The sequence below is a fragment of the Schistocerca piceifrons genome, chromosome 6 (assembly GCF_021461385.2).
Source record: "Schistocerca piceifrons isolate TAMUIC-IGC-003096 chromosome 6, iqSchPice1.1, whole genome shotgun sequence".
Lineage (NCBI taxonomy): Eukaryota > Metazoa > Arthropoda > Insecta > Orthoptera > Acrididae > Schistocerca > Schistocerca piceifrons.
The window spans coordinates 424289459-424302659 of record NC_060143.1 but is presented as its reverse complement, the minus strand read 5'-3'; the positions used below and the strand labels follow the sequence as shown (position 1 = coordinate 424302659).

General features: G+C 44.4%; 1 protein-coding gene across 1 annotated transcript in view; it reads right to left on the bottom strand.

Moving 5' to 3' along the window:
* LOC124803360 (neural-cadherin-like) overlaps window positions 1-13201 on the bottom strand; it is a 230214-nt gene that overhangs the window by 147011 nt on the left and 70002 nt on the right. The window contains 1 exon segment of the mRNA XM_047264545.1: window positions 3509-3695. Within this exon segment, the coding sequence (XP_047120501.1) occupies window positions 3509-3695 (187 nt within the window).

Sequence of the window (13201 nt, the reverse complement as noted above, 5' to 3'; positions counted from 1 at the left end):
TGTCACCTCACAGATGCTGCGTTATGCTGAGGTGCACCGTCGTGCTAGTACAGAACTCTTCCTCTACCGCACACACCAAACAATGCTGTCAAATGTATTCATATCCTTCCGCATTTAGCGTTTTCTGAAGTGCAATAATCGGACCACATCTTAACCACGAAGTACACCTCCACACCATGACAACACCTCTTATGTACAACCCTGTTGTCACTACACTTGATGGTACGTACGGTTCTCCAGGCATTGGCCAAATCCAAATCCATCGGATCTGGCTGTTCAGTTTCAATGATTTAGGTTTGCCAATGAAGTCCACATAGCTGCGTATGTGATGAGAACTTTTTCCCACTGAAGATCTTCATAGCGACGCCAGATGTTTGGCACACTCATAGTTTGGAGAGCCAGTGTTAGTCACTATTGGACGCATGGGATCATCTTTCTTATGTATCTCTGGAAGTCCATCAGCAGATTTTGGTTCAGTTAAAGATGGCTAGATGATTCAGAAGATCGGGATTTACAAGATCCCCCGCGAATGTAGCTTTTCATATACTGGATACACGACTCGTACAGTCCATGGAAAATATGTGGAACATCGCAGGTACACCCGACTTTTACAGCTCTATAATCGGCTGCAGCAGAGAACTTTATTGATACTGGTCACTCTGTGTTGTACGAAAAATTCTGAAATCAGTGAATCACTACATTTTAGTAAATAAGCTAGCGGATCAAGTAAGGGATACAAGGATTTATAGAGGACAAGATATAGGTTCAGATCATTTTCTATTAATCTCCAGAATAGATCCTTTTGCTAAATGGAACAATATGATAAAAGAAATAAGTAACCAACAAGATCAAAATGTTTATAAAGTATATTTGCTTGACGTGGACAGCATCAAGCATCCTCGCCAAAGCAGACTAATTAAAGAGTTAGCAAATTTGCAAACTAAACATAATACAGAAGAGGAATGGAATAATCTAAAGAAAGTCATGAACAGAGTACCAGAAGAAACTCCTGGTAAAAAGAAAAATTATGGAAGAGCTAGGGCCTAATAATGTGAAATGAGAATGTAATAGAAGCTGTTAAATAAAAACAAAATGCATATATAAAATACCTGAGCAACCCCACAGCTGAAAAGATGCAATTCTATATTGCTAAATGTGCAGAAAGGAAAGGCACACCAAGAACACTGGCATAGATTTGTTATAATATCGACAATGATGTTTACGAGAGGCAGCAAATGGCTTATAACGTTTAAAAACCTTTAAACAGAACATTAAGAAGGGAAGATACTAATAAAAAATGTTCAAGCGGAACAACGGGAAAGTTATTACAAAGGATTACGGTATGATGATTCAGTACAAGGAACTTAAACTGAAACAATAGATGAAAGGAGTTTAGATGAAATGCAGTCTGACGAAATAAAATCTGCCTTAACATCACTTAAGAACAGAAAAGTGATAGGAAGAGATAGTATTAATATTGAACTGCTATAATACGGATGAATGATGTTACATCTACGAATGCTGCATCTCTTTAACGAATGTTGGAAAAGCAAGAGAATCCCAAAAGCCTGGAAGACTGATAGAGTTGTATGAATTTTCAAAAAAGGAAACTAAACCTTATGCAGTAACTACAGGGCAATAAATTTACTAGACTTAACATGCAAGATATATGCTAAGAATTAAGACTTAAGACATAACGAAAGTAGTACTGCTTAGGGAACAAACGTGTTTATGAAAGGACGCTGTGCGATAGATGCAGTTTTTATTTTACAACAGATAGTACAAAGCCGTAGAGAATATAATAAACCAACACGAACTGCTTTTATTGATTTTAAAAAAGATTTTCAGAGTGTCAATAGGCAGAAACTTTGAAAGATAACGACGAAACGCGCTTATCCGAAATATCTAATAAATGCGATAGAAAGTGTGTATCAGAACACGTCTGTCACTCTATCCTAAACGGAAAAATGAGTAAGGAGATACCGTCTATCAAAGGAGTTCGACAAGGCTGCTGTACCTTCCCAAATTTGCTTAACATTAACATACATGAAATAATACGTATGTTTTAGACAGAATTCTAAAAATGTACATACCTAGACGGGAGGATTCTTTCATACAACTTACTATATTCTGACGATGCAGTGATCCTAGCACATAAAGAAGAGCACTTTCAGAAAGGAATGTGCTTACTGAAATAAATAACTACGATATTTGACATGGAGATTTCAACAGAAAAACTAAGACAATGGTCTTCCTGGGGAAAAGAACACAATAAAACTAAAATGGTGGTAGACCAAAGGATTTTAGAGCAAGTAGAACATTTCAGTTACCTAGGAGGCGAGGGGACGTAGGACTACAGCAAAGATATAGAGATTAAGCTTAGTAAATTTAGCCGGGTATGTGGAACAATTGCTGGCCGTGGTGGCCGTGCGGTTCTAGGCGCTGCAGTCCGGAACCGCGGGACTGCTACGGTCGCAGGTTCGAATCCTGCCTCGGGCATGGATGTGTGTGATGTCCTTAGGTTAGTTAGGTTTAAGTAGTTCTAAGTTCTAGGGGACTGATGACCTAAGATGTTAAGTCCCATAGTGCTCAGAGCCATTTGAACCATTTTTTGTGGAACAATTAACAGAAACCTTAACAACAAAACTAGGAAGGATGTTCAAATTAAATTCTACAAAACATATGCAGTCCTCACTGCGCTCTATGAAACTGAAATCTGGATGATTAGCAAGAAGCAAGAAAGTCGTATTCAGGCGCAAGAAATGAAATTACTTAGATGAGTTAAAAGTTGCAGGGTAGAAGAAAAACTAAGGAATCAAGATTTTACTTTAAGTAATAAAATTACGGAGTACAGAAAGCCGGCCGTGGTGGCCGTGCGATTCTAGGCGCTGCAGTCCGGAACAGCGGGACTGCTACGGTCGTAGGTTCGAATCCTGCCTCGGGCATGGATGTGTGTGATGTCCTTAGGTTAGTTAGGTTTAAGTAGTTCTAAGTTCTAGGGGACTGATGACCTAAGATGTTAAGTCCCATAGTGCTCAGAGCCATTTGAACCATTTTTTGAGTACAGAAAAAAATTGAACAAACACCTAGAAAGAATGAGGAGTGACAGTCTTCTCTTAAAGGCCAGAAATTGTATGTGCCAAGAAAGAAGAGACAGAGGAAGTCCCACGTAACGATGTATACCCTAACAGGCGATTACCCCTAAGAAGATGGGGAGGAGGAGGAGAAGGAGGAAGAGGAGGAGAAGAAGAAGAGGAAGAATAAGAAATGGGTCGTGTAAAAGAGATTTACTCCACACGCTGCATTGTACCATTCCTAACCACTTTTTTTTCGTAGCCGTCTGTAAGGAGCCAGTCGCCTTTTGAGTCGCAGTTATTGGAGTGATGTCGCCCGCTTGAAAGGGAGTGATACCGAGCATTGTGGAAGTGAGTGGTCGGGAACTTCTAGGGAACGATTTCGCCACTGGCTGCAATGCTGCAGTCACACTGCCTGTACTGTGTTGTCTTACCTGCTGGCGCGTTTTCGATGACTTGTCCGTGGTAGGGCTGCTGCGGGAAGGTGGGCGCGTTGTCGTTGACGTCGGTGAGGGCCACCTGCACGTCCGCGTAGCCCACCAGTCCGGCGCCGCCATCGTCCTGCGCGAACGCCGTGAACCGCCACAGAGGGCGGCCGTCCGGGGGGTCGCGGTTCAGGGGCTGCAAAACCAGAAGCAAGTGCTAAAAAAAGGCGAATTAAAGCCAGGCACTGAAAGAGCGTGCCTTTGATAGCAAACTACAGGTAGTGTTTCGCTAGAACTGCCCGCCTTAGCCGCTGGTAGTGACGGGTTGCAGTTGACTACTGTTATCAGGGAAAGTAATGCACCAGTTGTCCCTGGAACTGTTGAGCAGTCACTGGTACTGACATCATCGTTTCGCTCTCGCACCTCCTTAGGTTCAGCTGCTGAAGGAGCAGTCTGGCAACCACGATGTGATTCCAAGCCGGCCGGTGTGGCCGTGCGTTTCTAGGCGCTTCAGTCTGGAACCGCGTGACCGCTACGGTCGCAGGTTCGAATCCTGCCTCGGGCGTGGATGTATGTGATGTCCTTAGGTTAGTTAGGTTTAATTAGTTCTAAGTTCTAGGTGACTGATGACCTCAGAAGTTAAGTCGCATAGTGCTCAGAGCCATTTGAACCATTTTTTTGCGATTCCAAGGTGGGGTAGTTGTTGTGCCCGTCATATTGCTTAGCAACTGTTGTAATGGTGGTAGTTGGAGTGGCAGCACTGTGTTGAGCTGTGAGTGAATACTTGCTTTTAACCATTTATTTACGAAACACACAGAATCTCATTTTACAAAAATCATTAAAATTGTTTTAGTTTTCAGTCAATCGCCTGGAGAGCCCAAAAAACAGCAAGAATTTACACTGAAGCGCCAAAGAAACTGGTATAGGCATGCGTATTCAAATACAGAGATATGTTAACAGGCAGAATACGGCGCCGCGGTCGGCGACAACTATACAGGGTGTTACAAAAAGATACTGCCAAACTTTCAGGAAACATTCCTCACACACAAATAAAGAAAAGATGTTTTGCGGACATGTGTCCGGAAACGCTTAATTTCCATGTTAGAGCTCATTTTAGTTTCGTCAGTATGTACTGTACTTCCTCGATTCACCGCCAGTTGGCCCAATTGAAGGAAGGTAATGTTGACTTCGGTACTTGTCTTGACATGCGACTCATTGCTCTACAGTACTAGTATCAAGCACATCAGTACGTAGCATCAACAGGTTAGTGTTCATCACGAACGTGGTTTTGCAGTCAGTGCAATGTTTACAAATGCGGAGTTGGCAGATGCCCATTTGATGTATGGATTAGCACGGGGCAATAGCCGTGGCGCGGTACGTTTGTATCGAGACAGATTTACAGAACGAAGGTGTCCCGACAGGAAGACGTTCGAAGCAATTGATTGGCGTCTTAGGGAGCACGGAACATTTCAGCCTATGACTCGCGACTGGGAAAGACCTAGAACGACGAGGACACTTGCAATGGACGAGGCAATTCTTCGTGCAGTTGACGATAACCCTAATGCCAGCGTTAGAGAAGTTGCTGCTGTACAAGGTAACGTTGACCACGTCACTGTATGGAGAGTGCTACGGGAGAACCAGTTGTTTCCGTACCATGTACAGCGTGTGCAGGCACTATCAGCAGCTGATTGGCCTCCACGGGTGCACTTCTGCGAATGGTTCATCCAACAATGTGTCAATCCTCATTTCAGTGCAAATGTTCTCTTTACGGATGAGGCTTCATTCCAACGTGATCAAATTGTAAATTTTCACAATCAACATGTGTGGGCTGACGAGAATCCGCACGCAATTGTGCAATCACGTCATCAACACAGATTTTCTGTGAACGTTTGGGCAGGCATTGTTGGTGATGTCTTGATTGGGCCCCATGTTCTTCCACCTACGCTCAATGGAGCACGTTATCATGATTTCATACGGGATTCTCTACCTGTGCTGCTAGAACATGTGCCTTTACAAGTACGACACAACATGTGGTTCATGCACGATGGAGCTCCTGCACATTTCAGTCGAAGTGTTTGTACGCTTCTCAACAACAGATTCGGTGACCGATGGATTGGTAGAGGCGGACCAATTCCATGGCCTCCACGCGCTCCTGACCTCAACCCTCTTGACTTTCATTTATGGGGGCATTTGAAAGCTCTTGTCTACGCAACCCCGGTGCCAAATGTAGAGACTCTTCGTGCTCGTATTGTGGACGGCTGTGATACAATACACCATTCTCCAGGGCTGCATCAGCGCATCAGGGATTCCATGCGACGGAGGGTGGATGCATGTATCCTCGCTAACGGAGGACATTTTGAATATTTCCTGTAACAAAGTGTTTGAAGTCACGCTGGTACGTTCTGTTGCTGTGTGTTTCAATTCCATGATTAATGTGATTTGAAGAGAAGTAATAAAATGAGCTCTAACATGGAAAGTAAGCGTTTCCGGACACATGTCCACATAATATATTTTATTTCTTTGTGTGTGAGGAATGTTTCCTGACAGTTGGGCCGTACCTTGTTGTAACACCCTGTAGAAGAAAACAAGTGTCTGGCGCAGTTGTTAGATCGGTTATTGCTGCTACAATGGCAGGTTGTCTAGATTTGAGTTTGAACGTGGTATTATAGTCGGCGCACAAGCGGTCGGACACATCTCTGAGATAACGATGAAGTGAGGATTTTCCCGTACGACCATTTCATGAGTGTACCGTGAATATGAGGAATGTGTTTCAACATCAAATCTCCGACATCGCTGCGGCCGGAAGAAAAATCCTGCAAAGATGGGACCAATGACGACTGAAGATAATCTTTCAATGTGACAGAAGTGCAACCCTCTGTTGGTCCATTACGGCCAGGGGACATGCTGGTACGTACTTTTCAATTCAATAAACTTTACCAACAGCCGTACACATTAAGATACTTTATTTGAAAGAGTGATAGCAACTGTCACGCTTTCGTATGAATCAGCTGCACAACGACTGGAATTCACGATATCCAGTTTTATGGCGCCGTACTATATGTTCGTTGATTTGAAAAAGAGTGTATGGGGCCTGAAGATGTCAAAATGAATTGCAGAAACTGGTTGCTTTCAGAATAAAATAAAATATCTTAAAGTGTACGGCTGTTGGTAAAGTTTATTAAATTGAGAAGTGCAACCCTTCCGCAAATAGCTGCAGAATTCAATGCTGGACCATCAGCAAGTGTCAGCATCCAAACCATTCAAGCGAACGGTTCTAGGCGCTACACTCTGGAACCGCACGACCGCTACGGTCGCAGGTTCGAATCCTGCCTCGGGCATGGATGTGTGTGATATCCTTAGGTTAGTTAGGTTTAAGTGGTTCTAAGTTTTAGGGGACTGATGACCTCAGAAGTTAAGTCCCATAGTTCTCAGAGCCATTTGAACCATTTGAACCATTCAACGAAACGTCATCAATATGAGCTTCCGGAGCCGAAGGCCCACTCGTGTACCCTTGATGACTCTACGAGACAAAACTATACGCCTTGCTTGGGCCTGTCAACACCGTCATTTAACTGTTGATGACTCGAAACATGTTGCTTTTCCCGACGACTCTTGTTTCAATTTGTATGGTGCAGTTGGACGTGTACGGTTATGGAGACAACCTCACGAGCCGGCCGAAGTGGCCGAGCGGTTCTAGGTGCTTCAGTCTGGAACCGCGCGACCGCTACGGTCGCAGGTTCGAATCCTGCCTCGGGCATGGATGTGTGTGATGTCCTTAGGTTAGTTAGGTTTAAGTATTTCTAAGTTCTAGGGGACTGATGAGCTCAGATGTTAAGTCCCATAGTGCTCAGAACCATGTGAACCATTTGAACCAACCTCATGAATCCATAGATCGTGCTTGTCAGCAGGGGACTGTTCAAGCTGGTGGAGGCTCTGTAATGGTGCGAGGCCTGTGCAGTTGGAGTGATATGGGACCCCTGTTACGTTTAGATACGACTCCGAGAAGGTGACACGTACGTAAGCATTCTGTCTGATCACCAGCATACATTCATGCCCATTGTGCATTCCGACGGACTTGGGAAATTCCAGCAGGACAATGCGACACCCCACACGTTTAGAATTGCTACAGAGTGGCTCCAGGAACACTCGTCCGATTTTCAACACTTCCGCTGGCCACCAAACTACTCAGACATGAACATTATTGAGCATATCTGGTATGCCTTGCAAGATGCTGTTGAGAAGATATCTCCACCCTCTCGTTTTGTTAAGGGTTTATGGGCAGCGCTGCAGGATTCATGGTGTCAATTCCCTCATTACTAGTTCAGATATTAGTCGAGTCCAAGCCACGTCGTGTCGCAGTTCTTTTGTCTGCTCGCGGGGGCCCTACACGATATTGTGTAGGTATACCAGCTTCTTTGGGTCTTCACTGTATTAACAAGACACACTTCCACAACAAAAGTCAAGGAACAGTAGAAAGTTATATAAACTCCCGGTGATCGCGCAACCTCAAAGGCAAACGTCAGTAATAATCAAATACGAAACTCGGATAATGAAATTACACTGTTTGAAGAAACATCGGAAAGCCAAACACAATTCCATACCATAAAATATTCAATAACAAGTAATTATTAAAATATTAAAGGCAGAAAATAAATGTATACTATTACAAGGAATGAAAATGAAAACAGAGAACCAAATAAAATTAGCCTACAGAATACAGGGAAGTTCAAGATCAGCATTGTGATTTAATCAGAATATCACTGTGCCCGACATATGCATAAGCAACAGCGACAAAAGCACAATTTAGAATTGCAGTCTTCTTTTGGAAAACTTTTTATTTGCCAAGATAGCAAGGAAGGATACAACGTATGTTAGTTTCGACCAATTCAAATGGCTCTGAGCACTATGGGACTTAACATCTATGGTCATCAGTCCCCTAGAACTTAGAACTACTTAAACCTAACTAACTTAAGGACATCACACAACACCCAGTCATCACGAGGCAGAGAAAATCCCTGACCCCGCCGGGAATCGAACCCGGGAACTTCGACCAATTAAATGACCACAATTATCTATGAGTATAGAATTGTAAAGCGTCTCACTTTAATAACCGATGTATGTTATGTGATCTGAAGATGGCCATTTAACTGGTTGAAACTAGTAGTAGTTGGATTCTTCCTTGCAATCTTGGCAAACAAAATGTTTTCCAAAACTGCAACACCATATTGAAATATCACCGCCTGCAACTGTAGGAATGTCAGGTAGTTAAAAATAAATCATAGTTTAATTCACTGATTGCTATTATGTAAATCTACAATCCAACTTAAAACTTCTGATCAAAACAAGTGTCACAAACATTATACAGCACTGTATATTAATACAGTCATGCTCATCAGAGCGAGTGTATATATCCGCCGTACAGCTCTGTCTTCTACTTACTGCAAATACGACAACTCCCGTGCAACATACAGGTTTACAAGATGCACCACAGCCCGAGGAGAGCTGCATTCAAACAGGTACACATCCACAGAGCTCAAAGTCGAACCCCAGTCCTAAACTCCAGTAAGCGCACAGCAGAGACTGTTTTCCTGAAACAGCACCGTACATGCCGTACCTGCTTCCATTAAACACCAGGCTCTTCTTCCCAGCCGCGGACCGTTGCTAGACGTGTAAGAAGGAAGTTAGTGAGGACCTGGAAGGTACCGAGAGGAATGCGGCACCATGGCGACTCCAGTTCTGCACTGGGTTTCTCGGATCTCGGTTCGAACAGTCCGACTGAGATGGTTCCGCAGATTCTCGATCGAGTTTCAAACCGGGGTGTGTGTTGCTGAGGGAGTGAGGTTTACTCGCCCTGGTGTTCTTCGAAACACGCACATATCCTGTGAAGTGTTTGACAGGTTGCGTTGTCCTGCAGATAGATTCCATCGTGCTGAAGAAAAACAAACTGCAAGTAGGGGTCGACATGGTCTCCAAAGATAGACGCATACTTGTGTCGATCCATTATACGTTACAGATCGACGAGATCACCCTGGGAATGCCACGAAAACATTCTCCATTTGTAACGTCTCTCCTCCGGCCTGGACCCTTCCGACGATTGTTGCGCTTCACGCCTTACACGCCAGTGCTCATCTTTGCGATGGAGCATAAACCGTGGTTTATGTGAAAGGCCATCTGTCGCCACTAAGTGGACAGTTGCGGTACTGGCGTGCAAATTCCAGCCTTCGCCGGCGATGAAAAGCAGTCACTATGGGCGAATGAACTAGACACCTGCTGCGGAAGCCCACAGTCAGTAACGTTCGCTGAACAATAGTTCAGGAGACTCCATTGTGAGCATCTTGGCTCATCTGGGAGGGTGGGGGGGGGGGGGGGGAGGGGCAGCTGCTCAACAGTTGCTCCTCTGTTCTCCACCGTCATCGTTAACCCCTGTTATATATGGTCCTTGGTGAATCACTGTTGCCTTGGCGCTGGTTTCGGGTAGCACCACTTAGCAATGCACGGTATACTTTAAACAGCGCGGCACGAGAAGAGTTTACTGACTTAGCTCCTTCGGAAATACACTACTGGCCATTAAAATTGCTACACTATAAAGATGACGTGCTGCAGACGCGAAATTTAACCGACAGGAAGATGATGCAGTGATATGCAAATGATTAGCTTTTCAGAGCATTCACACAAGGTTGGCGCCGGTGGCGACACCTACAACGTGCTGACATAAGGAAAGTTTCCAACCGATTACTCATACACAAACAGCAGTTGACCGACGTTGCCTGGTGAAACGTTGTTGTGATGCCTCGTGTAAGGAGGAGAAATGCGTACCATCACGTTTCCGACTTTGATAGAGGTCGGATCCTATCGCGATTACGGTTTATCGTATCGCGACATTGCTGCTCGCATTGGTCGAGATCCAATGACTGTTAGCAGAATATGGAATCGGTGGGTTCAGGAGGGTAATACGGAACGCCGTGCTCGATCCCAACGGCCTCGTATCACTAGTAGTCGAGATGACAGGCATCTTATCCGCATGGCTGTAACGGGTCGTGCAGCCACGTCTCGATCCCTGAGTCAACAGATGGGGACGTTTGCAAGACAACAACCATCTGCACGAACAACTCGACGACGTTTGCAGCAGCATGGACTGTCAGCTCGGAGACCATGGCTGCGGTTACCCTTGACGCTGCATCACAGACAGGAGCACCTGCGATGGTGTACTCAACAACGAACCTGGGTGCACGAATGGCAAAACGCCATTTTTTCGGATGAATCCAGGTTCTGTTTACAGCATCATGATGGTCGCATCTGAGTTTGGCGACATCGCGGTGAACGCACATTGGAAGCATGTATTCGTCATCGCCATACTGGCGTATCACCCGGCGTGATGGTATGGGGTGCCATTGGTTACACGTCTCGGTCACCTCTTGTTCGCATTGACGGCACTTTGAACAGTGGACGTTACATTTCAGATGTGTTACGACCCGTGGCTCTATCGTTCATTCCATCCCTGCGAAACCCTACATTTCTGCAGGATAATGCACTACCGCATGTTGCAGGTCCTGCACGGGCCCTTCAGGATACAGAAAATGTTCGACTGTTGCCCTGGCCAGCACATTCTCCAGATCTCTTACCAACTGAAAACGTCTGGTCAATGGTGGCCGAGTCAACTGGCTCGTCACAATACGCCAGTCACTACTCTTGATGAACTGTGGTATGGTGTTGAAGCTGCATGGGCAGCTGTACCTGTACACGCCATCCAAGCTCTGTCTGACTCTATGCCCAGGCGTATCAAGGTCGTTATTACGGCCAGAGGTGGTTGTTCTGGGTACTGATTTCTCAGGATCTATGCACCGAAATTGCGTGAAAATGTAATCACATGTCAATTCTCGTATAATATACTTGTCCAATGAATACCCGTTTATCATCTGCATTTCTTTTTGGTGTAACAATTTTAATGGCCAGTAGTGTATTTCTACCCTAGGCCGGAAAGTCAATGATCCTGTCCTTTTAGACGTCAGGTGAAGGTCTGCATTTCCAAGTTACGGCAACGACTGCATTGTCTCCCCCCCCCCCCCCCAATCCCTCCCCGGACATGCTTTATATACCGTCTATCGCTAGTGCTGTCATCTGCCGTCTGCGGGTGGTTATTACACTTTGATGTCGAGCATAGGTCGATGTCACATTAATGTGACTGGACCGTGTATCCGCGCTTTCTGTTCGACCGTTCCACAATGCCGTCTTCTTCTCTCCGCGGTACTCGACATTCTGTCTGTAGTACACAGCAGACTCCCATGTTCGTTCCGGATGGCGCTACTGTAGCTTCGCTCCGCTAGCAGTGCCCTCATGCTGCAGCGCTTGCGCAGCCACAGCTGTAATCGCACGATCCTTCGAATTGCCGCGAAAGCGTAACCTCTAGTGGCGGCACAATTACAGCTTCATAGAAGAATTTTGACTTTAAGAATGACGAGCGACTACGCTCATCCTAAACTTATCTAAAATGTAAGAAATCAGATCACGTAAGTCGGCCGCTTGCCCTCATGAGCTTAGTTCGCCAGCGCACCTGACGATGGCAACATGTCTGATCACCGAAATATTGTGCCCCTTGGATACTATGGCTGACAGTACAGCCGTGGACTGTTCAATCAACAAATACGCCGGGAGAAACAATTACAAGAAATAGAACGTTCAGCATGCTCTGACATTGTTAATCGGACGCAGTGAATCTACACCACGTATCGTAATGTTATTAGAAATAAGCTCTACTTGTTATCAGTTGTTTCGTTAAAATATGTGGATAAAAAAATCCTAGATCAAGATCACTTTATTTGATAACTAGTTTCAGCTCATTGACGAGCCATCTTCAGATCAATAAAAACTCAACAGATTATGATGATGTGTAATGTCTGGTGCCTGCTATACACGGAATCAGATAAGAAAAAAAATAGAGGAGTTTTAGAGATGTTGATCTAGGAATTTTTATCCAAGCATTTTAACATAAGAGATCGCATATCTTCGATTTGATAAAGTCAAAAAACAAAACTATATCGTTGTTATTATAGTGTGAATGACACAAGTAGCGGATGAAGTGCGCCTTTAGATTTCACCCACTTGCTTTGATCAATGACGTCCTTTGCGACGCCATTAGTTTTCGTTGCGAAGGATGTAGGCGGCCTGTTATTAAATGTTAACTGTGGTTGTCTTAGTAACCAGTGTAATCTCTGGTGTTTGTAAACCGTACTGCATGTTACAAACATTTAGCGATGTCCGAGAATATAGTTAGGGTGCAACCTGAGACAATAGGTTAAATTGTTGGTAGAGAAACTGATAGCGATTACATTTTTATTTTGTTTTTCTCACAAAGATTAGACTGTTTCTCTCTGTAGTTGGAACGATTTCCGAGGGTAAGGTTAAGTAGGAACTTAAGAGGATGAGGTTAGCAAGGATATCGTCGTGAGTGAATCGAGTAGTAGTGTTATTTATAATTTTGCTTGTTTCAAATATTTGGCAGTTTTTTTCTAATGTAACATGGAGGCGCTGCGTGTATGGATTGTTATTATAGACGTCGTGTTGATCGCATCCCATGTACGCAGTTCCGTACAGATCGGAGAAGCAATCACTATGGTACGTTTTATTTTGGACCTATTCACTATACAGGAATCTGGCAGTTTCTAACCTATAACATACTGTCTTTTAGCGGTGTTTTGTTTTGAC